Genomic DNA, 27837 nt, shown 5'->3' with positions numbered 1-27837 from the left:
AACTAATTGGGTTGAATGTTACATTTTTGATTTAGTGAATGGGGAGGGGGGAGAAAAAATAATTGGACTGCGGTGTCCTGCTGCTAAATGTTAGTTTAAGGGTGGATGTCTTTGACCGCAGCTTTTTTGGAAGGAGTCGAGTTATTGTGCCGTGAGTTCCCGTCAAAGTGGACCTCACAGAGGGAGGATCGATCTCATGGGCAGATTTTGTATGTTTATGTTGAATTCTGGAGGTTTCGCGGTGAAGCTCTCTAAACTCCGCTGTCCTCTCTGGCCTCCGTCACTGTAACTCCATCACCTCACAAACCATCGAGCCTCACTCAGACTGTCTAGTGAATTTTAATCTGGCTGAGAACTGCACCCAGATTTTTATTCTGCCGTATGAATCTAAACGATTGAGGCGAGGGCGCTCGGCGTTTCGGTTGGCGCTGGAGAGTCCGTGCGTGTCTGCGGCGGGCTGCACCTGTCTAACTGGCGCTAAAGGAGCCGGGGTCTGGGGGGCCCCACGGTGGAGCTCAGCCAGGGGGCAGCGGGCAGGAGGAGGTAAGGAGGAGAAGCTCAGCTGAGGTTGAGCCGAATGTGATTCCCCTGGGAAACCTCTCCCACCGCGTGCTCACCGGAGCTATAAATAACTTTTATTAGGTTTAAATGGAATTAGTGGAGATGTTAGTCGTCAGCATTGCTCGCGGATATATAGATGTAGACTTTTCTTGACATGAGGAGAAGGAAGAGCGAGGAGTGTTAATGATACACACTCGTATACACTCGCACGGTAACACGAACATGTGCAGGCGGACACGGACACGCACGAAAACAAAATACCACAAGTATCATTACCACACGATCAGATCTTCATATATATTCCTTTTAAACATTTAGACCTCATTCGCGCGGCGGCCATTTTCCGACATCGTTGCACGCTCGGGGTGGGAAATTTGAACGTTGGGATAATGTCATCAGGTCACATAAACTTTATTAAACAACTTCCCGATTGATCAGCGACTGAAGAGATGATTCCTCATCGCATCGCATCGAGCGGTAGCGTAACGCCAGATTATGGTCGAATGCTAACGTTAGCCGTCGTCTAACGGAAGCAAACCTAAAGCATCCCAAAAAAAAAACAAAAAAATAAACACTTAATAACTCAAAGAAGTGAAGTAAGAAAATGTAAACTTTATTGTAACTTTGTCGTTCTAAGTTCTCTGATTTACAGAAGAGAAAAAAAACACTTGTAATGGCACAGTCATCGTAATATGTACACATTGCTGATACTGCAATAATCCAGACAACATCGCGTCGTCCAGATTTAAGAGTGGCACATTAAGGCACGTGGTTCGCTCAGTCTGTAGAGGGACGGAATAACACATACATACCACAGCATTCCTTAAAAAGCATTAGAAGAAGAACGGGAGCTAGAAAAAGCTCCACCCCGTACGAAGGGCTCGGTTTGGGAAAATCACAGTTTGTCTATTGTACATTCGGCTCTGGGAGAGATTAAGACGTCGATGTGTTCACAACATTACTGCGTTGCACTAAGACATTTGGTGATCTGATAAGCTTCGGTAGACCTGAGTGTTTGAGTTGATACAGTAAACTTGAGAGATCAAAGTTACACAATCGATTTAGTAGTAAAGCGTTCAGTACTAAGGTTGTCAGAGTCTGTATCACCACTGCCGGCCGGTTTTAAGTTTGTCTCGTGAAGAACAAATCAAGGCTAACTAAACTGCACATAGAGCAATGCATCATGGTTCGAAAGGTGGCGTACATGTGTCCACGGGCTAGTTTTATGAGTATAATCACAAAAAGAAAAAAATCATCTCATTTACACATCATTTGCTTAAAGCATATCAGGGTTCAAGCCAAATAAAAATACAAAAAATCTTCTATATACGTAGCCTAATGCTACTGAGATAAAGCAAAGCAATGGAAGTGGATGTGACTACAAGGACAGTTGAAGTCAAAACGTTAATAACTCGTCAGGGTTTACGTCACGTGGCCACTGCTCCTCTAGGACTTCAAATATCAGGTCATGCTTTCAGCTATTTCTAATAAATCCAAGATGGTTGCAACGGACATTTACGAAGGCTAGCTTAGCTCTTATTCATGAATTCTCGGTTCTGTAGCCCTCTTTCCTCCCACGTTGTCCTATTAACAGAATAGTTTGACATTTTGAAAAATACACGTAGTCTCTTTTTTGCCAAGAATTAGATGAGTAGATGAATACAGCTCTCACATACGTATGGTAAATACGTAGCCAACAGCCAGGAGACGTTAGCTTAGCCTTAGACACTATCATCATTTTCACACTTTAGTTTCTACAGATTAAACAATCAAGATGTAATTTAAGATATTATGAGATTTAGAGTTGCTGGTACGCAGACCTTGTTTGTTTTGGCTAGCTAGCATGACTCAGCGCTAGCCTAATCCAGCGTTGAGTCGTGCTAGCTAGCCAAAACAAACTAGATCATGCTAGCTAACTAGCTGCTCGCAGTCGGTTGATATTTATCCGTACAGACAACAAGAGCTGCGTCAGTTTTCTCACTGAACTCTGCAAAAAAGCGAGTATGTGTATTTCCAAACCAACGTACCATCTTTCCAAAAATCTTCTGTCAACCTGTTTCATCCACGAGGCTTTCTATCAAACTCAATTTGGCACCCATGAAGATGAAAAAGCATATCAACACAGCATCAGACAAAAAAAAATAAAAATAATAATAATGAGCAGCCCATTTAAAAAGCCGTTACTACAGCAGGTTAGTAAGAAGGTGACATCATATAAAGCCATGTGAAGTTACATTACAGTGGCTCGGCCTCATGTTCATCAGGCCTACAGTACTAAGGGACATTCAGACGTGTCCAACAGAGTGGTAAGTTTATAAATTAGGTTAAAACCACTAACAGTAAGTGCTAAGGGGTGATAGGTTGTCGTGTCTGATGACTCTGTGAAGTAGTGAAAAACCATAACTTGAGGTACATTCATAAAAAGTCGGCCCGTTGGCCTGATAAGTTCAAGTAAAAGCCAAGTGAGCAAGACATACGGTACCACGGTGCGTCGGTCTCGGTACGAAGCTTTCTGTGAGCTGACTACCTCTCAATAAGCAAAAAAAAAAAAACCTTTTCAAACATTTTTCCTTTGTCCTTCGATATCGTCATTTGGTCTTCTTGAGAGTTTCAGATTCTTTTTTTTTTTTTAAACCAAAGGAGGGGTTTGCTTTGTTCCTCCTTATCAAGAGAGCCAGCAGCAGCAAAAAAAAAAACAAACTTAAAGACTGTCGAAATGCAGCATGTAAACACACAGATTTCTCCGGAACTTGCATACGGAAAAAAAAAAGAAAAAGAAGAAGAAGAACAGATCAAAAAGTCCGGAAACAAATCAGCCGAGAGGTAAAACCGATTAACATTTTTTAAAAAAGGAAGAAAAGAAAAATGTCACAAAAAGAAAAAAAAAAAAAACACAAATCATTTTGAACTGTAAAGTGCAAGTATAAAAAAAATCTTTCTACATGTCATCCGAAGGCCGAGCCTCGAGACTGGGTCAATGGTCTTTAGTGGAAAAGTGCAAGTTGAGAACAGCACGAGTATTTAAAAAAAAAAAAAAAAAGAATTTGATTCAAAACAGTAACAGGATCAGTCAAGCGACTCAGTGTGACCAGTCGCGTGACTCAGCTTCTCCGTAAGAAAACGGCCACCGCATCCAAGGGCACGGGGTAGTCCTGTAGGAACGTGCCCCCGTCGAACACCTGAGCGTTCTGGCTGTCCTGCCACTGGAAGCCCCCGTCAGGTAAATAAACATCCCTCTGCACTGCCCCCTTCTCCACCACCGGTGCCACCAGGACCTGGAAAAAACACACGTAAGATCGGTCAAAGAAAATTCAGATGTCACTCTCAATTAGCAAGACATCAGGTTACAGCCTTGCGGGTTGATTCATGCGCTATCGGATGCCAAGTATATCGGATGCGGACAGAAGGGGGGGATACTCGATCCCTTCACATCAGAACATCATTAAGTCACCTCGTCTCCGATGAGGAACTGGTCATCGATGGTGAAGGTCATGGGGTCGCTGGGACTGAGCCACCACATCGGCCGGTAGATGGGGTTTCCCGTCATCTGCCACTCCTCTGCATACTTCTCTATCAATGGGACCACATCCCTCTGGTGCTTTGCTATGTAGGTCCGAGTCAGGTTTAAAACCTACGGGCCACCAAAAGACAGAAGATACAAATATAAGAGAATTTTAGAGATCCAATTCTTGATTCCCGAGCAATTTCCTGGGTCTTATCTTGGAAGCGGTGGCACTCGTTTGAATTTTAAGCCCATGTTTCATCATCTTATTGGTGTTTTCACTCTTACAGTACGTGGCATTATCATTTGAGGACATTACAATTCGCACTCTTATCGAGAAATTAAACCACACTTAGGAACGTCTCTTTCTCTCTGCCGTGACTCCGGACTTTGCCAGGCAGCTGGATTCGCAACATCATGTTATCTCGCAAATAAAATGGTGGATACACTTTCTTTGGTGACGACAACTCCGGCAAAATGACTTGTTTCACTATTTCCACCATTTCAATTATTTTATCCCCATCCCCAAGTTAGCAGGGTGCTTAACCAGAAGTTAGCCGGCTCAGTTGGTGGAAGTTTTTGGTGTGCACGCTCTATATGCCGCACGATCTTGAAGTTCTGGGTATTTTTATTCTTTTTTTGGCTTTAAAGCGCCAATAAGCGGCTTTCATAGGGATGAATGGGGCTCCACCTCCAACACTGTGCCCAGATTAAAGTAACATCCTTGGTGTCGACCAGCGACCGTTGAGGCTACTGTAGCATCACATAAGAACTCAAGTTTATTTCATTAAAAGTAGCGAGGAGAATGGAACCGAAGGCTTTTCTCAATGGTAAAGATGTTTTCGCCCTCGTCCCGACTGGCTTTGGCAAGAATTTGATTTGCCATCTGGCTCTGCTGGTGGTTGAGCTCTCCTACTGTTGAGCCGATTGGTTCAAGTTAGCCTGCGATGGTCCGTCGAATCACCTGCCAATAATCTTTGCCTGCCCTTTCCCCGAAAAGTTTTCTTCTTGGAATTGGCTCGTCAAGTTGCTTGTTTCCAGCAGCAGAGACGCAGGAGTTTGACGCCATTGTTTTGCAACATGCAACTGTCTGGAAAACATGCAATCAATAAAATAATTAGTGAGCCTGGAGGCAAACGAACAACTGGGAACTAGCTCTCAGATGAAGCCTGTCCTCAGTTCCCTGATTTCTGCATAATCTTGTATTCTCATAGTTTGTTTTCTCCCATGGACCAGCTGATCTTCACATTATATTAAAAGTTAGCTCATTAAGGAGTCAATTTAATGTCCAGCCAAGAAATCTAGACCAATTGAGAAACTGAAACCAACAAAAAGAAAGCCATTTCCTTAACTAAATCATCTTCCACAAGGCTTTCTGGACAAGAATAATATTTGACAAAGAGGTCTGCGAAAGACATTTGTGCCATCTCTGCACCAAGACACGCAGTCAGAACCTAAGAACCACTCATTGTCGACTCGTGGTTTTTTAGCAGTGTCCAAGTCTTTTCTCCTGTCTCCCCTCTGGCCAAAAACGACTTCAGCATTCCTGGAAGGGGTCACATCCTCTTCAGTGTCCCATGACAAAAACAAAAGCTTGACCGCATCTATAAAAAATGTATTTTTACGAGTTGGGATTGGGAACATTTGTAGGAATGAGCTTGAAGTCGCAGCCCCGGGTTTGAGTGGATCCTTCTCTAATTGAGAAGCCAGGCATGTGTGTTTGGGTTTGCGGTTTTTATTGCTATTCGATTTCCAGTGCGGCTGCTGCTGCTGTGACCTGTCTGTGACTGACTGAAGTATCACACATCCTGGAAAAGAAAAAAAAAAGGTGTGCCACATTTAAACTACAGTAAAATAAATCTAAAAACGACTCATTCATCATGTGTAATGCAGCGGCACATTCTCCTCTCAAATTTCCTCAGTCTCACTTTAACCCAGTTTATAAGTTGAAGGCCATGCGAGAGACCAAAATGGAAAACATTGCTGCTGCTGTCAAACGTCTAGCTGTCCAAAAGGCCTATTTTTATCTTTGTCACGCAACACAAGTCACAACCAATATATTCTGCTGGCCCGGTGCTCTTCCCAGTGGAAAGCAGCGGATCGCTCCCACTCTGTCACACTTGTCAATTACTCATGGAAATCTTAATTGCCACAATAAAGTATTTTTCCAAGACTTGTCCTCAAATTCATTATCATTCCTGCTGAAGTGGCTCTCGAGAGTGAGCCGTAAATCTCGAGGAAGGATTGTAATTCGGAACAGATGGAGTCCTAACCACAGGTGATGTCGGGGAGAGGGCTGAGAGGGAAAGGGAGGAAGGACAGCGGGGGGAAAAACAGCCTCGCCCTCCGGAGAAGCAGCAGCAAGTGCTTTTCTGTCCGTGAAGAGTATCGATATCTGTCACCGAACTCTCCGAGACTGTAGGCTTTATTTTCCTGACGCGTACGGTGAACGGTACATTCCTGATTTCCAGCAGAGGGGAACAGGTTGTCCCGCCTCTCCCGCTGGGTGGAGAGCCAGGTCTTGAGTTTTGATAGACTACGTCTCTTCGGACAAACTGGTGGGAACTTTTTCAGAGAGGCGGCTGGGTCAATAAACTCTCCCTCTCCTGCCTCTTTCCATAAACCAGAAGGTGGGATAATCTCCCACTCCCTTTGACAGCGTCTAATTGGCAGCACTCACGCATCAGTACGCCTGATCTCTTCACTTTAAATATTCACAAGTGAAAGTCTTGTTATCAGGCGCGGAAGGAATGTTGTTGCCGTTGTAATTACATCTAATGTGGATCACACAGATGAAATGACAGCTGGGGATGCAGAGTGGGCCAAAAGAGGAAGGAGTAACTGTGGCTACGTGACTGTTTTGTGTGTTTCTGAATCAAATTCTGGATGTGTACCAACCCGGTCCTCGCCGCAGACCCAGGGCGGTGTGTGGAAGCTGATAACAGGGAGGAAGGCTGAAATCTCCATCCAACGGATGAACAACTCCTCATCTGTGACCAGGTCTCCGGATAAAGAGCCACCTGGAGGGAACGAAAGAGAAGAAGACGAAGAAGATAGTCAGGGAGATGCACAAACTTTGAGAGCGAGTGAATCTACTCGACACCAAATTCATTTCTGGTCATCCTGTGAGAGTGCCGCCCGTCACACTGATACCAAATCAACCAGCAGCTCGCTCTACTCAGACCAATTGCAGTGCAGTTTGCTTTGAAAAGGCAAGAAGGAACTGGAGGTGATTCAATTCAACTTCAGGTGAAGCTGTTTAGTAACTGGTGCATATGTGCAATGCCAGTGGTCGCCAAGGTCTGACGCAAATATCAAAACTCTTGAGGAACAACTTGCAGCGACTGGGTCTGAATAATCCGTATGATTTGATCCGACAACTGTAATCACCGACTGACCCAGAGTGGAACGGACCCGGTCCAACTTGGAGCCATCAGTCACCACATGCAAATCGTATTCATAATCAGCTCAACAAACCCTAATGTGTGTCCCGGCCTCAAGACGATTCGATACTGCCAATTTTCCATGAACTCTGGTGTTGAGATCCTCAAAAGTTTGACGTTTTTATTTCTGCATGTATTTAGGTCATATCGCTTTTAACCAACATCCCAAAAGATTGAACAGCAATGGTTTATTCTGCTGTGCGGTACGTTTTGCTGGAGACATGAAGGTCTGTATAACACTTTCTTTTTGTTCGTATGCGGTCATAAATGTGACGGTCACCCGTGTTTCATGAGAGTCTGAGTGACGTCAGCTGTTTGACGGGCTCACAAGAGTATGAAATATTACAGGAATACAGACCAAATGTGCATATGAAGCACTATTAGAGGTGAGAAAAGTGACCCATCGGCTGTGGTATTACCTACTGCATCAGGAATGAGGAAGTTGTATCCCAGCAGAGTGTGGTGCAGCAGGGAGGGAATGATGCCCTTCAGGCCCATCGGGCTCCAGTCGGACTGCAAGGGGGTCATCCTCACAAACAGAGGCTTGTGGCTCGACCTGAGACACAAATAGGGTCTTAATAAGCGTAATCGCACTCTTGGTGTTGGGTTAAATTGCGGCTGATTGAGCATACGAACAAAGACGACATGTCTGAGTTTACCGTGTCCCCGCCGTCACGATGGTGGAGTCTCCTATCCTCGTGGCCAGGTCGGCCAGCATGCTGATGTACTTGTCTCCGGAGAGAGCGTGCGGCGAGCGCAGGCCTTGCTCCTCAAACAGATTCCCTTCGCCGCCCTCCAGCGTGACGTACTCCATCCCCAAATGGGCCTGCAGGGATCCCACTCTGTCCAGGAACCAGCTCACCGCTCCCGGGTTGGAGATGTTCAGCTTTACGCAGAACATGCCTCGCCACTGACTCATCACAGGGATCTGAAGGACAGGGTTCATTTTACACTACTATCATTTTCTATTTTGGTTATTCAGTGAATGAATCATGGAGCCCTAAGATTTTCTGGACCAGGCCGCGTTCACACTGCTCTGCTTTTTATCAAACCGCAACAAGTGAATGGAGAACAGGCTGCAGGGCAGATGGGAAAAAAAAGTTCTGTGTCTGGTTTCTTGTTAGAAAGAGTGACGTGTTCTCATAAGTCGGGGAAAGTTCAGTGTTTTTAAGACGCGGGGTATGTTTCTGGTGAATGGACCCGTCACAGTGTCGAGGAAGTGAAGCGCAACAACAACCAGAATGAAATCAAACAGACCTTGAGTAAAAAGGAACACGGCACGGCGCTGAAGTCTTACCAGCTGTCCCTGAGGGGCTGAGGGGAGACTGAGCCAGTAGGTCTCAGTGCCGTCCATGAGGGAGGTGTGGAACTGCGTGGTGCCCACGCCCAGGAAAGGGGACAGGGTGATGGAAATGTTAAGAAGCTTGACAAGCGGGAGGTCCCTGGTCAGTCTCTTGGACATCCCCCTTCTCCTGCTGTAGAGGTAGTCATGGTCCTGGTAGAGACAGAGACAGATAAAAAGATCCAGTGTTTAGGACTGAGCAGCATCCGGAAGTGAGGTTGCAACCAACTGAACACCCCTCGTCTCAGCCTCACCTAATAACACGATGCACTCATGGATAAATTCAAATGTTTATCTTTGGACACACTGATCTCTCCATGTGGGCGCTTTGCTATGAAAAAAAAACCAGTCGAGAGACGTGCGTGACCTTCTGTCAGAACCGCTAACATGCATCATAATCCTTTGGAATTTACATGGTAAAGTCCGGCAGAGATTTCAGGTTACATAACGTTGGGAACAAAACCTTTTGAGAATACAAGGATCGACCTCTGGAGGTGAACCTGCTGTGGGAAAGAAAGGGTGGATTAGGACGCATTATGTAACGGTGAAGAATGTTATTGTGTCGCGGTCTTTTCCTTTTGCGTCTGACAAAGACGTTATGTTTTCACCCGTGTCTGTTGGTTGGTTGGTTGGTTGGTTGGTTTGTCGGCAGGATTACAGAAAAACTACTGAACAGATTTGCGCTAAACTTGGGTGGAGGATGGGTCTCAGATAAGGAACTCGGATAAAGAGACAGATCAAGGATTTTTTTCTTTAACATAGGGATTTAGGAGATAGAAGATAGTATGGTTAATTCCTCCAGGGAAGGATGCATGGATGTTGATTAAAGAAACAGGCGTATTTAGGTGGATAATATCAAGTGAGTGCAGTTTGATGGACAAAATGTAAAGGTCCAATCTATGAGTGTTGATCGTTGAGTCTCATTTCCAAACTCGTCAAGTACCGACGTGTTCGTTGGGTGTCCGGACCGACCTACTAACCCAAAGTGTCACAATTTGACTTACTTTACTATCTTATAAATTGGACCTTTAACTTTACTTTATTACAGGGGGAATTTATGGCCTTGGCAGGGGTATGCACTCTACTGAGTGCCTCTCTAATGTCTCCTGAATTTGAATGTAAATCCAACTAATCGTCAAAAAGCCAAAACCAGACACAAAGAGGTCCATAACGTACAGTCTGGTAGTTTCTGCCCCAAACAAGATTTGTGAAAAGCTGCATTATTTAGTGTCACAGGAATATTCTTTTTTTTTTTTTTTTTTTTTTTTTTTTACAGCAAACTGATTTTTAACCCAGATTTTCCAACGGCAGCCAAACTCATTTGGAAACTGGAAGAGAAAGTAATTTAAGAAATTCTTGTAAAACTGGAGTGAAAGAGACGTTTTGACAGAGGTTCATTGTTGCCAGTCGCACTTCTGTAGAGCCGCTCACGGACAACTTCAAGCTCCGTGATGTTTCCATGCGGCACTGTACGCCTGGCTGATTCTTTATGGTACTTACAGAAGGGGAGCTGGGTAATGTGGAGCCAACAGCGCTGGTGTTTAATATCTCTGATGTACCAGAAAACTTGAGATTGTGGCGAAAGGAAAGTTTTGTTCACCAAACGGCATCCATCGACTGACATGTGTTATTCTTTCCATCTGCCCCACCCTCCTCCTTTTATCCTTTCACACCGTCTGAACCCGCGATGGGAGCGGACTCTCAGCTTTGTGTATGTTTATAATGAGATGCCTCGACTGCCTCCTCTTCTGTTGCCCCGGTCCGGGTCGGATCACGGCATCAGGCTGGTGTCGGGATCGACCGGTCGAGTTAGGCTTGGCTCAAATCCCTCATGATCTCAAACACGCTCGATTCTTTCGCTCGTCCCGCAGTTACCACACTCGGAGCAACCTGAGATCCCTGTTTGTCTTCTCTCGGCTATATTTGTTTTGTAATGGAATATCACCAAGTATTGACTCAGATCCACTTCACTGGTGGTGCTGGTGCTGTTTCCTGGCTGCTCCCAATAACACTCAAGGAGAGTAACCGGATCAATGTGAGAGAATCATAAACATCAGCTTGCAGAGAACAGAGGAGTATCACCTGTCCCACACTAGTTATGGACCAAAAAGTTTAAAATACCTGAAACATATTAGACGAGCATTATTTATCACATTTACACGTTTTGAAGACATCACTCCTGCAGGTTGTGTGTTCTGCGCTCTGGGAAACAAACCGTTCAACATGAAGACAAAGCCCTTAAACCATCTTTTTTTTTTTTTTCCTGCGTTGTGACATTTCTGTGAACCTGTCCTCCTCCCCTCCCTCGCTTCCCCGCCTGTCTCCGACACTCTGGAGATCCACTTAAGAAAACTCTTTCATCTCTATCCTTGACCAGTTCTGAGCCTCTGACCGATGAACCCTCTCCAGCCCCTCGCAGCCCAGATGGCTGAAGAGGAGGATTATGATTGAGTCTACAACCACACGGTGTGAGAATTGGCTGAATTAAGAGGAGGATGGATCAAAAAAGCACATGGTAGTGGGTGAAACTGTAAAACTTAAGAGATAACTTCAATTCAAATATGTATTTTTCTTCTGTACAAGGACGTATTTGCAGAGTTTGACATCTGTTGAAGAAGCTAAATTCTCCCCCTTTAAAGTGAAACTCGCGCCAAAATGCAACCTAGACTTTTTTGGTGAATAAACCGTCGTGCAAAAGCATAATTTTTTTTGGCATAGACACCTTTATTAAGCAGTAGACAGATAGGAAATATGGGAGAGAGAGGGGGATGTGACATGCAGCAAAGGACCTCCGGCCGGAATCGAACCGGGGTCAGCTGCGTCTATGGCATGGGCTCTAACCACTCGACCACCTGCGGGCCGTGTAAAAGCATAATTAAAACGAAAGAGGCAGTTTTAAGATTTACCGTATTTTCGTTTTCAGGTCAAACTCATTTTCAATGGGAGTGCTACGGGCACTTTTACGATAGCATCAAAATCTCTATTTTTAAAACAGTAAGAAGTCTCGACACAACATGAAACTTTGCTCGTAGTATCACCAGGGTCTCTACACATGAACACGAGCATTGAGAACATTGGGCCTCATTCATGAACCGTTCTTACGAACAAATTTGTTCTTAAGTCCCACTTACGAAGATTTTACGAAGATTGTGGCATTCATGAATTTTTTCTTATCTAGGATTTTTTCTTAGGCAAGAACAAATCCTACGAACACTCAGGAGTACTCTTACGCACATTTCAGTGCCGAAATGTTGGCATGGTTGTGTTTTCTTCTCTTGTGTAGTTCAATAAAATGCAATATTACAGTGATAATTCTGTCATATGTATTCATTTATTTATTTATTTCATAGTTTTGGTAATTTACAAAGAATTTAAATTCTAAAATAAATTAAATGTGCCAATGATTTAAAATAAATCAAGTAAATTGGAAACATGCCATCAATTAGTAACCCCCCCACCCTATTTATACGTGGCATTTCTCCATCCAAGGCCCGCAAAACAATGGCATATATATTGCTCCTGCGGCTTTCATTAATGTAAGAACACAGCTGCGAACAATTCTGAGGCTTACGAACGAGTTGGTGAATCTGACGTAGGGTTTTCTTAAGGAACCTCTTAAGAACAACTTAAGAAAGAATCTAAGAAGATTCTTAAGAAGATTTTGGTGAATGAGGCCCATTGTTTGTGCAGACAGAGTTTACTAAAAAGAAAGTTTCTGAACAACTCACGTTAGCAGTAGCTTGTTCCGCTTGCCGCCGCCATGACAGCTGAGAAGTATCAATCTCCAAATGTGACGTAACCTGGAGGACAGTTAAAGTGGAACTACTGTCTTCCAGCAACAATGATCCACGATTTTTTGTCCAAAAACCTTATTTTTAGTAAACTCTGTGTACACAAACAATGTTCTCAATGCTCGTGTTCATGTGTAGAGACCCTGGTGATACTACGAGCAAAGTTTCATGTTGTGTCGAGACTTCTTACTGTTTTAAAAATAGAGATTTTGATGCTGTCGTAAAAGTGCCCGTAGCACTCCCATTGAAAATGAGTTTGACCTGAAAAACTAAAATACGGTAAATCTTAAAAGTGCCTCTTTCGTTGTAATTTTGCTTTTACACTACGGTTTGACTTTGGTGCATTCACAAAAAAAGCCTAGGCTGCATTTTGGTGAGAGTTTCACTTTAAAGTGCCTTTAAAGGAGTTTTAAAAAGTCATATAAAGCCATTTGCGGCTCCAGAGGAAGCTGTGCGTAATCTGATAAAATTGCCTCCAGTGATGTCACTCACTGGCTAAGTTGCATTGTGGGTAATGTAGGCATCACATTCTCAAAAGGAAGGTAAATGTGTGGGATAAAAACCAGTATCTCTGGATCATTTGTTTTAGACCTGAGTCCAGTGGACTGCTTTTTAATACCTGGTTTCTTACATTACCCACAATGCAACTTTGTCTAGTGAGTGACATCACTGGAGGCAATTTATCAGAATACACGCAGCTTCTTCCAGAGGACTCCACAAGACCTGTACACACACTTTAATGTGAAAATATTTCGGAGTTACTCTTTATTACCATTTTTAAAAGGAACGGGAGAAATTTTTATACAGATTTTAATGTGAAAATCACACTTTCTCTTTTCCACAAAACATGTGAGACACGCGTGTTATGTCTGCTTTAATACATGTGTGGAGGAGATCTTTAAGGGAATATGAATCGACGTCTACTTTATGATTTTGTTGGGCATTTGTTCAAAAATCTGTGACGTTACTTTGGTGGATTTCTTCATCGATTTGGCTCTTTGATTTTTTTTGGAGGCTGTTTCTAAACTACTGTTTTATAGGAAGTCAAGGATGGGACGCTACGTAGTTTAAACCTTCGAGCTTTACTGAATTCTTTTCGTGTTGTTTAGCTAAATGACTGCCACCTTTTCACTTTGCTTCCATCTAACATCAAACTACGATCCCTCTTCTCCAGGTTTGTGCATCCGAAACAGATCTTTACAAAAAAACCCTCCTGTCTGCTGAAGATGCTGTGACTGGTGATTTAAAGATCGCGGCTCGGTACAGGATGCGGTGTGGAGAACGTACCATATCAGAGAGGAGGGTGGTGGAATGTTCATTGAGGCTGATGACTCCCTCCCCCAGCTGGTGTCTCTTCAGACGATTGGAGAAGGTCCTCAGCTCCCTCTCCACCTTCTGCCCTGAATCCACATTGGCGAGCAGCTTCCAGAAGGGCAGCCTGCAGGACACACGGGAGGGAATCGTGAGGAAAACCTGGATGTGTTTTTAAATTCACGACTCCCTAAACACCCATTAAAGCGTCGCTCGGTGCTCACTGGACCCACAGACACACCCCACTGGTTGACTTACTGGTGTTACGACAGCCCCCTTCCTCATCTCTGCTAATGTGAATGTAAGAAACCGAACTAACCACAGTGCTTTCATGTTGGGCAGCTCCCTGCTGTGCTGGGAGAGCTGCTGCACGGCTTCCTGGTGAGCAGCTTTCACGTCGCGGGCCACACACACGGTGTACTGCAGAGGGAGGCGCTCCATGCTGGGCAGCGACTGCAGGCAGAACTGCTGCCTGCTGTCCACCCCCAGCTGCAGGGGAATATCAGGGGAGACCAGCACTGCAACACCTGCATGGCGGGAAGCACACGGGAGAGGAGAGGGCAACAGGACATCAGCTCATTACATCACACTTGTCAGAAACTCAGAACCGTCGCTTCAGAGAATCGAGATGCGCCGATAATATAACGTTTCACTTCAAGCAGATATTAAAGCGAGACGATCCGCCGCAGATTCCTCTTATATGACATAGTGCGGCGAGTGTTACTGAGACCGGGACGAGCGTGTCGGATGGAGAGTTGTGCGAGGCCGAGTGTGGGCTGCGTCAGCTGATATCGCTCCGCTCAGATGTGAGAAAAACACCCCCTAGAATGAGATATGGCAGCATGCGGTTAGATGAGTTTACCCTGAGACTGCTGGGAACTTCTGAGTAGGTAAGTTACACTGAGTGAGGAGGGTTTAGGTCGGTGATGGTCACCTGGCGGCGTGCGGGTCGCAATCAGCCCGCCGCCGATTCAGAAAAATAAGACGAGGAAACACGAATAAGTTCAGGTATTTAGGATATCTGGGATTTCTTTTTCTCCCAGCTCCCAAAACAGCCGAGATGGAAACAATTTTAGACTAAAGACGTTGTAAATCAGCTTATTATTAGAAAGTGGCCCAGACAATCCGCTGCAGGATTCAGGCCGGGCGCACTGAAAGCGGCATTATATCTTCATGCCAGAGTGGGGATAAAACTCAGACTCTTATTCAACATTTCGTTCTATATTTAAAAGCCGCTTCCTTGGCAGAAGTCTGAGAGCTTTTCCTCCTTAAGCTTCTAGTTTTTCATGATAGATTTCACATGATTTTCGGAATCGGTTCTCACCGATACGACACACGTTATTTGAAATACCTGACCGCTGGGTTCGATATTTACTGTTTATCATCGATATTCAAGACAATTTAACTGAATATTAGTGAGGTAATAACACAAACTATTATTAACAATATTTAATTTTCCCATGACAGAATAAAAAAGACGTTATCAGAGGGAAACACGGCGGCTGAACAGTGTTTGAAGCTAGAGAGGTGGCAGGGTCCGCCACGTATAAACAAAGTAAAACAGTATGAAAATGTGCTTTAATTGAAAATAATAATTATAATAAATATTGTCTCTTTTCTGCACTTTTTTTTAAAGTTGAGTTTCTGTTTTAATAATTTCGTTCCGCTCCAGAAAATTAAAATCATAACTTTCCTTTCTGGGGACGACGTAAAAACAAACAAACAGCTCCTCTGATTAAATAAGTCAGCTCAAGCTTTCTAAAAGTTTCTAACGCGGCCGTGTTTTCTCTCCTACTGTACGCGTAGACGCTCCTTCAGCGGCCGCGTGAAATGATCAGATTATGTGAAGCAGATAATTGTGTCTGCAGATGTAGCTGCCCTGCGAGGAATGCCTCGTCCCTCTCAGGTTACCCCGACCACATATCCTCACCACTTCTCACCCGTCCTGACTCCCACCTTCTCCCTCTCAGCTTTTAACAACCTTCCTGTCCTGTCTCTGCTGCCGGTCTGACCCATCTCAGGTCAGACAGCAGAACCCGACCCGTAATCAACCTAGACTCCCTTAAGTTTTTTGCACGAAGTAGCAAAAAACGTGGGATTCGGATCTGATCGGTGAACCGATTAAGGCGCAAGTCTGAGAACCCGGGGCTGAGAGCTTGGCTCGCTCCTGCCGCCCTCTCTAGTTTCAATGGGCTTACTGTTCTTATGCAGGCAGGAACCAGGAGCAGGCAGGATACTCATGTACCAGTTTATAATCAGATTAATAGTTTGAGAGATCAGTATTCAAGTGCTGCATAAAGCCCAGCGAAGAGCCCTCAACCTCGGGGTAATTCTCACGTGTTTGCAACGGATAATGTCAAAGAGATACTGGTAACTCCTCAGCTGCCTCTCACAAGGTATTAGGTCACCTCCTAACTGCTTGTTATAGATTCATAATGGCAGATTAATGTGGATATCTGAAGGGAAACAAGCACTGCGAGGGATAAAAAATGGCTTAAATTAACTCCGTAATGAAGCGAAGGTGCCACGAGAGCCTGCACGTCAATACTGCTGCCCGTACAGCGGAGCGAGAAAGTGGAGCAGAGCAGAAAACGTTACAGCTTTATGGAAGGATGGAAAAGGAATGCAGGCAGTGGAAATAGCGGCGACCGGAGCACACCAGACACCGAGCGCTCCTGCAGAATGATGTGCAGATACAGCAGGCTGCAAACCGTCTGCTTCCCCAAAAGTGCACACGGGGTGGAAAGTGGAGTTTAGCTTTTTTTTTTTGCAAGCACGACTTCTCGAGTCATATTTAATTTTTATGGGAAATGACAACCGCAGGGGCCTCAAGGAACTGGGACAAAACAGCTGGACCCTTTGACTAAACACGCAGCATTGAACGTTACGTACACTGAATCTTGTGTTGCGTGTTTATGCAGCGTGAAGCCGTTTGCGTTTCTACACCTACGCTTGACACCGAGCTCATATCGGTGCAGAGCTCCGTACGACACACGGTATCGGTAGATGGGAGCAGGAATCAATAAGTGTTATTTAAAGAGAGTGAAGCAGGTTCGAGGCCTTGAGTTACAGCCAATGTGGGGTGCCCAGGAGTTGAAGGGGAAACGGGCTGGGGGACCCTATTTTTAGAACAATTCCTTAAACACTCCCAAGCTTTCCCCCTGAAATATTTTCCACTAGCTCTCAAAAGCTAAATTATACGCCTGACCGAGCGTATCCGCTCACCTTCAAAGCGGCAGATAGGCCGAGGTAAAAAAAAAAGAAAAAGTGAATGAAGTTTTATTGGGCAGATTCGAGTGACCTGACACACACATGCCTCAGTTTTACAGCCGCCGGGTGAAAACACACAAATCAAGCCGCCTTTGGATTTGCCTCCTCGCACGCATCCACGCACGCTTTCTTTAATGGGAAACCGTAGACTTCCAAGAAAAAAACAGAGCAGGACTTACAGGACCCATAAAGGTGCTGCACTTCCTCTCGCTCCGTCTGAGCCCCCGACGGTTGGAGGTGGCGGCGGAGGCGACCCGAGGCACCTTCTGATGGATCAGGAAGGTTTTAATGTGGCGTCTAGGGCCTCGGAGAGAGCGGCGGGGCCCGGAGGAAAACACCGCTGCTGCCGACCAGATGGGCCGCGCTCTTTTACCTGTCATATTTATACTGTTATTTATGACACCTGTGCGCACTTACAGACCTGAGCGGGCTTATAAAAGATGTATTCAAATGCTGACTGTGTGTGTGTGTGTTCAGGCATGCATTTCCTTAACAATGGAAACTTAGTTTCTGTGCCCAACCCTCAAGAAATTGATGGCCACAAAACTGGGATCTTGCCACGGTAGTAAATTTCCAATTCCATTTATTGAAAAAATAATGAAACACCAGAGAGACTTGCTCTGCTCTATTTCTCTCATCAATCAGTTTTATTGTTTCAAGTGTGAGACGCTGTGTTCTGTTGTAAAAATGATCGGACGAGAAGATCCAGCGCTCGAATACTTTGAGGCAATATAAAATTATTTAGCTTTTCTCTCTCTCTCTCTCTTGTTTGCTTTGCTTCAGTGTCAGCTGGAGAAGTCAGACTGTTGTTAAAGAGTTCTGAAGGTACTGAAAGTGGATTTTGAAGCATCTGTAAAAAAAGGTAGTTCAGTATTTAAGGGAAGGAAACAGATCCGACCTGAGATACTGATCGAACGAGCTGATACGTACTGCTGTCCCCGATGGAAAGCATTACGAGGGAGATCGACTGTGGAAAATGCTGCGGCTGATTTTTCATACGGTAGCCTTCTCATACGGGAGACGACAGCTCGCCTTTAACAAAGCTTCAGTTGGCGAAGTGAGTCATTGTGAAAGTGTTTCACCTCAGACTCGTCCGGGAGAGTCGAGGCCTCCGGGCAGCTGCCGAGGGACCTCCCGACGACCTGTTGAGTAACACGGGAGTGATTCGGGGCCAGCTTGTTTTTCCTGCTACATGCGAGTTGGACAGTTTGAGCGTTAACTTCTGTGTATGTATGACTCAGTTGTGTTGGCTCGGCAGAACGCTAAAGAAATACTGAACCACAGGCGAGCAGAGGACAAGCTTTAACTCCTCCAGAGCCGTGAGATGTGACGTCAGCTGGTTCGTTTTATGTTCTATCATTAATTTAATTGTGTCTATAATCACGTTCTGGCTTTACATGAGATTCCTTCACATTGCACATCCCCATAATCACCATTTCTTCACGATGGCGGCCATCTTCGCTTGCAAAAACAACATGTATCTTTGTTTTTTAATTGTACAACGGCACTCAGAGTGGAGAGAAGAGGAAGAACTTTGATCCGTGCATGTGACCTGACCTTTGGTGATCATTATTCTTGTTAATTACCCTTTATTTGCACTTTCACAACTTCTCTTCGTGGATTTCTTGCACTCAGATCGTCAGGAAACATTTTGTCTCGCCCCCTTTCGCTCCTCACCGTTACCGAAATATGTTTTTACGTCTCGTTCTCAATCGTCGTTAGAAGTTTCTGTTGTTTCAAATAAAAGCTGATGTAGTATCATTATCTGAAACAAAGACAAAAAAAAATCTAAAACCCCGTGACAGCTATGTAACTTTCACCCCTATCTGCCTGTTGAGCTTGGCCGCTTCCCCTCCGAGAGACCCGACAACAAACGAGCAGCAAACTAACGTTTCTTTGGATCCCACATGGAAAGACTGAGTCAGAGAGAGAGAGGGGAATAAAATAGAAAGGGGGGTGGGAGACGCTGAGCTGGAGGGGAGAAAGACGACTGCTTAAAATGGACAATGGTGAGATCAGAGGTCCGGAGAAGGAGTTCACGTTGATCCACATTTGCAACAAACTGCACATACAGAGGGTGGTCTAATAACTTGGAGTCACGTCAAGTCCTACAAGTCTCGCAGAATTATACCTGATTCTAATCTCTGACGTCCGCGTGGAGAGGAAAAAAAAAGAGGGAACGGCAGATAAATTCACTTTTATTGGATTCAGTCTGCGAGCGAGTTAGCTGATGAGTTACTATCACACTGTCATTTATTACAGCGGCCTGCTGTGAAAACAAACAGGATCTCTACCAGCTCTTATTTGTGAGGATGAGACTGTGAGGTTACATCTGCCTCACGCAAACGTGAAGTATCCGAAAGAACGAGGCTCTCCGGGGATAAAAAAACACCCGCGATACAATAATCAGAGACGTTTTCCAACTCTTGTTTTTCACCCTCACTTATAAAAACTTCCTTTCAGATCCCTGCAGTGAAAACAGCTCGTGTGTCTCCTTTTTCTATTTATTCAATAATGTCCTCACATCATAACGACCGGCGTGTTGTGATAACTGAAGCTCTGAAACGTCATCGACCATCATTTAGCTGTTGAAGGATTTGAAACACGAACCTTCTGCCAATTAACAAACCTGCTGACGGCCGTGTTGATTTGTTTTTTTACCATCATTAAAGGTCCAATCGGTAACAAAGCAGATTTATTTTAGTCTCATTCTCGACACGACCTCCATCCCAGAGCGTCAGATAACCGTTATTCCACTCTTAACAAACAATAAAATGCTTTATTATTATATTAGAAATCGTTTATTAAGCAACTGTAAAGGTTTACGAACATCAGTTGCAACTTTAGCCATCAAATATTATTCATAAATAATCTACACAGTATATATATTAACAAAATATAACAATCAGCAGTTGCATCATTACAACAGAAAAAAAAAATATTTAATCACGTGTTAAGAGTGAAATAACTAAAAGTTTAATTAAATATCAATTTGCTATTTATTCCATTTACAAATGATGGTTATAATAAAAGTGTTACCAGCTGTATTTGTGCAGACTGCAGCACATAATACTGATAAAGTAGCCAGAAATAAAACTTAAATAATCATTAATAAAAACTGACACTGAGACTAAATCATAAATATATAATACTGATATTATAATAATACTCCAGACTTAAACCACTACAACTTTCTAGGAAAAACTAATAAATTGTAGGTGATCAATCTATAAATTAAACTGTTTAAATATCTTTATTTCAAATACTAATATGTTTCTGTGGGACTGAACGGTTGGACACAGTTTCGGACGTGTGTCATGTGACTCGACCGCGTGCAGCAACTATTTTTCAGTATCTGCACATTCATCCAAACGCGATCTCCGCCTACATTTCCTCACGTACGGATTGTATCATCCAGACGATCCGGCTGAGGAATAAACCCGACCTAAAGCTCCGGGACGACTTCTCCGTCCCAGAGAGTCCCTTCTTATGTTTTTTTTAATGCGGGATGAGGCTGCGCTGATACCTAATCTGTTCTCCGTAGCGCGGTTGTTTTGGTATGGATAAAGACAGGTGGGGCTATGACGAGTTCCTCCAGTTGGCAACACTCTCAAATGTCACTCTCCTGCACAGTCGCACATATATCTCCTCTCCCGTCGCTCCTCTCCCTCCTCTTTACTTCGCTGCTTCTGTTTTCAGTTCTGTACGTGGTTGTTGAGTCTCTCTGTTTCATTCTGTCCGTCCTGCTCTTTAGCCGTCACCCCCCTCTGGAGTCTTCTTAAGCTGGTAATGTCAGTCACAGCTCCATGTTGCCTACCACATTCACAATGTGCCCCATGACTAACTAGAGGCAGCGAGGACAGGTCCCATGCACACACGACGGCTCACATGCACGACAAAAAAAAGTACTGCTAGCGGGTCGGCGGGTTCACGCAGCTGCGAGGCCTGATATTATAATAAACTGCACGCAGGACTGAAAACTGCAGCATTGTTTGTTTTCCAGAGAGGACGAGAAAAAAGAAAACGCCGACGAAGCACCGCGCGACACCAAAAGACAGATTTGTCAGTCCATTAATTATGAATGAAAAAAAAAATCACCATAACGGTCAAGACGTGCGGCGACTCCTTTGCTCTTTTTATGACCGCTGGAGTTGTGCCTTCCTCGGGTCTGTTTTGAGGAAAACAAACGCGCCGCAGTGCTTTCTCCGGCCCGACTGAAGCTCGGCGCAGGAGAGGCGCGACGGTTTTTTTCTCATGTGAACTTGTGAGAGACAAACTGTTCCGACACTTATGGGATTTAAAGGTGCAAAGAAGGTGCAGCTGCGTCTAGAAATGAGCTGAAACCGACATAAAGTTAAAACATGGTGGATCCAGCTCCTCTCTTCTTGTTCTTCATGAGCTGAGAGTTTAAAGCAGCTTCACCTGAGCAGACGCTTGTATTTCAAATTTAAAGTCTGCAGACCTGTTGAGAGCCGTTCCCTTTGATTCCTGTGCAGCTACGCTTGGAAGCGCCACAGTTAAAACTAAACATGGTTATAAATGACATCATAATTCATTCAGTTTTATTTCACACGCTGGAAGTGTTTTTTTTTTTTTTTTTACTGAGGTCTGCGTTCAGTTAGATTTGGTCTCTTTACATGCAGAAATAATAACGTCTCGCTGCCAAAAACTCGGAACAAATCAATAATCCTTCACACGGTTGCATAAACTCACAGTTCCCCATAATGATCTTGTTTACTATCCACACATAACTGTGGAGGGGTTTTTTCTTTCCTCCAGAAAAGCTGCTTTAAATTGTTTCCCGTCCTGTCACTATTAACCACAACAATAACGCAGCTCTGACTCGACCGCGTCGCGCTGTTTGTCGCGGCCGCACTCACATTTCACAGTTTAAAATGAGACGCGTCAGGTACGAGTTTTTGACGGAGCCGTTGGAGGGAAGGAGACGGGAAACGTGGGATGATTTTCTGATGTTTCCGATGGGGGTGAGAAGAGAAAAATGGTGGTTCTGGCCAGTCTCACGACACTTGTGTGGTTGTGTTGCAGGATTCTAGTGCTGCTTCGACGATGGACACAAGAAAGAGACTGAAAACTGGAAAATCAAGGAAGCATCGAGGGAATCGTTCACGTTCTACATCCAGATGTGTCTACTGGTTAAAAATTAATCAGGATTATAAAACAGACGAGCGAACGGTTTTGAATAATAGGTGCAAACACTTTTTTCTTGCCGTGTGCGATCTGAGGAGGCCGGCAGGACGAGCGGCACATGTCGGCTCTTCACGCAAAACAAAAACAGCCGCGCGGCATCTGATTGTTAGCGTGTAGCACATTGCACAACTGTGGGCACGCTACGTTCCAAAACATGACATGTCCTCGACACATTAGCCAAAAAAGCTGCGGCACGGCAATATGAGGTCACTTCAATTTTTAACTTTGTGAGCTGCACGCACGAGGGACGACTCAGACCCGCTGCACATTCCCTGACGGAGCAAACAGGCTTTATACGGATTTACACTGAAATATGTAACGTCACATGAATAATATACAGACGGATTCAACATGTTTGACAACATGTGACGTTATATTCTGGGAACTGTAGCACACGCAAACTAAGAAACTGAGAAAAAGAAAAAGAAAAAAGATTTTTGTCCAGCTTCATGCATCACAGTCGGAGCAGTGCTCTTAATAAATATGTGTTAAACAATTAAATTGTGTTAAAAATCAATACAGATTATTTAAAATATTACGCTAAAAATACAGAAAAAAGATAAAGTCTCTCCGTGTGTGTGCAACTTTTAAAAAGACAAAATAAACATTTAAAACAGCAACATTTTAGTCATAACTCAGAAATTATAGTTACTATTCTTTGGCCTTGTCGGGCTGTGTTGTCATTCTGCTTCAAGAATATATAACAAAATATGAATGAATGAACGCACATTTTAATAAATTCACTGGACATGCATTTAAAAGTCTAATACTTGAGATCTGGTTATACTTAAAAAAACAGGTAAAACAGCAATAATATGTTTACCTGTCAGTATGTACAGAATTTATCATTTGATACCTTATCAAATATACATTTCAAGACATATAAAGATGACACTCATTTCAAACACGTGCTCGTGTGATATGTAATTACAAGGAGAGAATTGTTGTGTATTGAATCTAAATTTAGGGAGAATATATTTCTGTCGCTCCCTCAGAAATAGGGTTAATAAACAGGAACATACATGCTTTAATTCATTTTTTCTCCAGTTGTGATTTGTCCGTCCTGGAGGCAAACATGGTGCTCGCCGCGTGACGTAACAGCCGAACAAAAAACATCCCTGAGCTTTAAAAGCGAGATCTTGCTGTCGGACATACGTGTAACGCTCCGGCGGGCATCGCTGTCATTGCTGAGCTTCAGTTTGCTATGTTTGGGTCTATGTACGGTTTGTGTCTGCAGGGCGGCTGCTTGGCAACGTTCAAACAGTTGTTCTCATCGGGGTCTCGTCTCATCCGTGTGGAGTGAGAAACAAAGGGGTTTTTTTTTGACGGCGTGGGTCCTGATGATCACTCACATAAGGGTGGAAAAAAAGGGATTTTAAGTCATGTGACCGTCTCGTTTAAGCCACCGTGATGTTACGTAACGGCCCGACGTGCGTATGGGTGTTATGTGAGCACGCATGTGCGCATTTGCTTCTGTTGGCATGTGAATCAGTGTGTGTGAGACCACGACAAACGAATAAAGTCGTCACAGAGGATTGTTTGTGTGTGCATTGATGCAAGAGTTTGATTTTTGCATTTCAGCTGACGTTGTCTCCGAACTCTATCACATTCATGTTGGATTTTTTTTTCAAGAATCAAGGGTTTGTCGACAACTTGAGGGCAAAGTCCCCAAAACCAACGCTGTACCCTGCTACCACACACACGTACACACACACCACACATTCCTCATCAGTTACATTAACCATTCACATCCGCCACTGGCCCCCTGCCTCCCCCCCCCTCCCCCCCTTTGCCCCCAGGATAAAATCTAACACCCCCAAAATAACCTGGTGAGTTATAAGAGTCAGCAGGGCCCTCATCCAACCTGCCCTTTTAATAGAAACAAAGGGCAATTACCTCGGTATCCCTAAGAGTTAATTTAAGATGCTAAAGGTGGCCGACTTCCCTTTGTAGTCTAATCTCTAAATTAATAAACCGGGATGCCACAGACAGGGTTGGGTTACGCTCTATTTGTGGGGGGCGGCCGTCCTATCCGGTCAGCGGCGGTGTGTGTGTGTGTGTGTGTGTGTGTGTTCTGGGGACGATGGTTCTGGAGGCGAACCATTTTTCTCAGCTCAAACACAAACAAAACACGAGGGGGGCGGCAGCGGCGGCGGTAGGAAAACACAACAACATCCGCAGGGCTTCCCTCACGCCCTGGGATTCACGCCGCACATTGTATACCCGCTGATGTGGGGTCAGATTTCTCGAGGGCCTTGCGCTAAACCCCGCGCTGATGGCGAGTGTGGAAAGAACAGCTGACCCCCGTGTCATTTTCAAAGATCACCGACCTCGGAGTGAAGAGCACATTCGCCCACGTTAAGAGTCGATCTCAAGCCGACACGCGCGAATTCACTCCGATTCACTTCCTCTTTACCTGACGAGCCCAGGAAGTAGCGTTCCAGGGCGGAGCCGAAGCCGGAGGGGTTGTCCTTCAGGTCGCTCACGGTGAAGGGCTGCGTGGTGGCGTTCTGATCGTTGATAGGCCAGGTCTGACCCCGGACACTGGCACCGCCGTACCAGGACACGTTGGTCATGGAGAAACAGTCCTGAGAGGACGCACGCAAACACACAAAGAAACAAAACCGGTGAGAAAGAGGAAAAGTGCATCGGGAACATTTATGAAAATGAACGACGACAGGCTGAAAAACTGCTAATCTAAAAATTGATGCGAGTTTATGGAAGTTTCCTTCGTTACCCACAGTTGTTTGGTTGGTTTGTCAGCAGGATTACACACAAAAAACAACTCAACAGATTCTCATGAAACTTGGAGGGATTTTCAGTCTCGGCCCTCCAGAATAGACAACATTAACTTTTGGTGCAGATTGAGCGTAATTTTTAAACATAATAATCAATTTCTCAGGGAACAACGCATTGATCTTCAAGCGTACTCAGGCTGCTGGTGAGCTTCGGTTAAGGTTAGGCCGTTACGGGCTGGTTGAAATGTAAAGTGGCTCTCGAGGTTGATATCGGATTAGGCGTGATTGAATTAGAGTGCGACTGCTGGGCCTCGGTGGAGGTGATCTGAGTGCCATTCTGGTTTTATCACACATTTAACTGCCTCACAATCGCTGACATTTAGGGTAAGGGTGAGGAATACTTGAAAAAACAGATCAATGATGCAACGATGAATGCACATTTCATTTTTAAGCGTCTACAAGGTGAATTTAAATGACTTTCAATCCCTTCTGCTATCACTTTATATATCTGATGTGTTGGAGTATAGATGAATCTGATGTTTTGGCAGAAATGCAGGGCGCAGATCAGAATGTGATGGCTGCTGCAGGACACCGCCTCAGAAAGGAAGGATTGAATGACGAGTGATGATGAGTGTTTTTTTTCTGAGACAAATCTGGTCTCTCGGCTCAGCGCGTCTTTACGCGCGGGTGACAAATGCGCACAGCGGCCGCTCGTTTATTTCACGTCAGCAAATCCAGGGGCTCGGATAAAGAGTTTCAGAACAGGTGCCAAGTGGTCACCTGAGAGGCACCGGGCACGGATTTCTTTTTCCTTTTTTTTAAACGAGGAAAAATAAAAGTTTAAGCGACTTAAACTTCGGAAAGATTTTGTGTGAGCGGTCGCGCCACATGACAGGGGAGTTATGGCGAGGAATGTTCCAGTGGGGACAGATTAACCTCCCCAAACATCCTAATAGTTGAATGCCTTTGATAATTAAGCCGAGGGGGGGGGGGGAAGTACAGTACAGTAAGTACCGTGCGTGTAAAGAAGCGTGACAAGTGTGACGAGGCACTGGTGCAGTTTAATCCAGAGCTGAGGGACTTTGTAACATCGTCAGATGAGAAATGAAACATCGAATTACATTATAAATAAATTAAAGCATTTTTTTTTTACTCAATCATATCAACAAAAAAGGGATTTATACACATTAAAAGGATGATTCCACTTGTTTTTAACGCAGTTCTCCTGTGATTCAATATGCTTTTGTTTTAATCCGCAGATTGTTTGAGATCAGCGACATTCGTGTGAATCACCAGTATGAAAAAAAAAAACACTTCTTTCGACAGATTTTAAAGATAAAATTCTGATGAAAGTTTTTAAAGTGAACAGGGTCCCTGTGGTGCCAATGTCTCACCGGCCGTGCGTAATCACGTGCCAATTAACTCTGATTAAGAGCAAATTGATGAAGCTCCGAACGCACAACTGATTTTTTTTTTCTTTCTTTGCACATCACACCTCAGTGAAAATGTCATTTTCATTAAAGACTCTGGTTGTGTGTGGTGCAGAGCTCCTACCTTCAGCTCCACATGACAGTGCACCGGCGCCCAGTTCATGCTGTAGCACTCCGTCTCCGTCTCCTCGTTCACCTCCAGCGAGATCTTCACCTCGGCCACCGAGTCCCACGTATAGCAGAACTCCGTCTTGTTGAGCCAGCACAGGTTCCTCACGAAGGGGACCTCGATGTCGGGGTTCCCCACGTTCCCCACGTCGATCTCCACATAGGTCTTGTCCTCCGTCAGGGTCTGTATGACCAGCGAGTGGGTCCTTCTCTCCCAGATCAGTCCGCTAAAAGTCCCCCTGAGGATCCAGTTCTTGTTGGGCTGGTCCACCACTTGCCAGTATATGATCCCGATGGTCATGACAAAGAAGACGGCCACCCCGAGACACGCTATAGCTCCCTTCCAGGTCTCGTTCATCTCCTTCAATCCCGTGTCCCATGTTACCTCTGGGATGGGGCTGGGGTTCCTATTTCGAGCGTGGGGCATGTTTTCTTTTTTTTTCTTTTTTTTTCCTCTCTTTTCTTTTGGAGATCAGCAAAAGTATCAAACGCAAAAAATGCTGCAGAAATCTCTGTGCGTCAAAAACCTCTGCTGCTTCATCATGTCATGGTGTTTTTTTTTTTCTTCCAGTGAGGCTACAGGGTAAACCAGCCTACTCCTTATCTTTACACCGCTTCACACTGTTGGGTTTGGTTGGTTTTTTTTTTGCGCAATTTGTGCCAGCAACAGAGACCTGTCATGTGAAGAAAGCTGTGAGAAAGAAACAATCCCAGCGGGCAAATGTAACAGTATGAATGAATAATGGACTTACCACATACTGCTGCTGGTTTAAAAGAGTTGGATTTGTAACTTGCATTGGCTGCAGTGAGCTCGTGAGCAGCCCCAAGCCGGGTTTGGCAGCAATGCCTGCGAATAGCTCCTAAGACGCTGTCTTGCTTGCCCTGCACTTTCTGACGTAACGCCGGGTTGTTTCTTCAGAGGAAAGGTAGAGCGAGGGAAATGGGGGATCAGGAGGGTTTGGCTGAGTCTTGGAGCTGCCCCGCCAGGGCGAGGAGGCCACGAGGACCCCCCCCCCCCTCCCACGCGTGCTCGCAAAACTCACCGTGCGCTCTCCGTGCGTAAAGACTGTGGA

The 27837-nt window shown here is 44.7% G+C and overlaps 1 protein-coding gene across 2 annotated transcripts; it reads right to left on the bottom strand.

Moving 5' to 3' along the window:
- Window positions 1–1153: 1153 nt before the first annotated feature.
- Window positions 1154–27837, bottom strand: LOC115585938 (SITS-binding protein). 2 transcript variants are annotated; one of them, XM_030424606.1, is made up of 12 exons: window positions 27808–27837; window positions 27517–27677; window positions 26721–27438; window positions 24845–25016; window positions 14270–14477; window positions 13927–14077; window positions 8804–9001; window positions 8166–8434; window positions 7926–8062; window positions 6962–7083; window positions 4013–4192; window positions 1154–3836 (listed from the first exon to the last, which is right to left on the bottom strand). In XM_030424606.1, exons 3-12 carry the CDS (start codon window positions 27189–27191, stop codon window positions 3663–3665), a joined length of 2082 nt encoding a protein of 693 aa, XP_030280466.1. In that variant the 5' UTR covers window positions 27192–27438; window positions 27517–27677; window positions 27808–27837; the 3' UTR covers window positions 1154–3662. The 2 variants fall into 2 exon arrangements, with proteins under 2 accessions (XP_030280466.1, XP_030280467.1); XM_030424607.1 differs by lacking the exons at window positions 1154–3836; window positions 27808–27837 and having other exon boundaries at window positions 4058–4192; window positions 7930–8062; window positions 27517–27783.

This window comes from Sparus aurata, chromosome 8, assembly GCF_900880675.1.
Source record: "Sparus aurata chromosome 8, fSpaAur1.1, whole genome shotgun sequence".
NCBI classification, from domain to species: Eukaryota; Metazoa; Chordata; class Actinopteri; order Spariformes; family Sparidae; genus Sparus; species Sparus aurata.
Note: the sequence above shows the minus strand (reverse complement) of the source record. Positions and strands in the feature narration are given on the sequence as shown.

What these genes read in the sequence shown, in the direction of transcription:
- LOC115585938 (XM_030424606.1), bottom strand. Translation starts at nt 27,191, where the DNA reads ATGCCCCACGCTCGAAATAGGAACCCCAGCCCCATCCCAGAGGTAACA. An exon ending in CCCAACATGAAAGCACTGTG is followed by an intron (nt 14,078 to 14,269) that starts GTTAGTTCGGTT and finishes TGTGTCCTGCAG; the next exon opens with GCTGCCCTTCTGGAAGCTGC. An exon ending in CAGCCCCTCAGGGACAGCTG is followed by an intron (nt 8,435 to 8,803) that starts GTAAGACTTCAG and finishes CCTGTCCTTCAG; the next exon opens with ATCCCTGTGATGAGTCAGTG.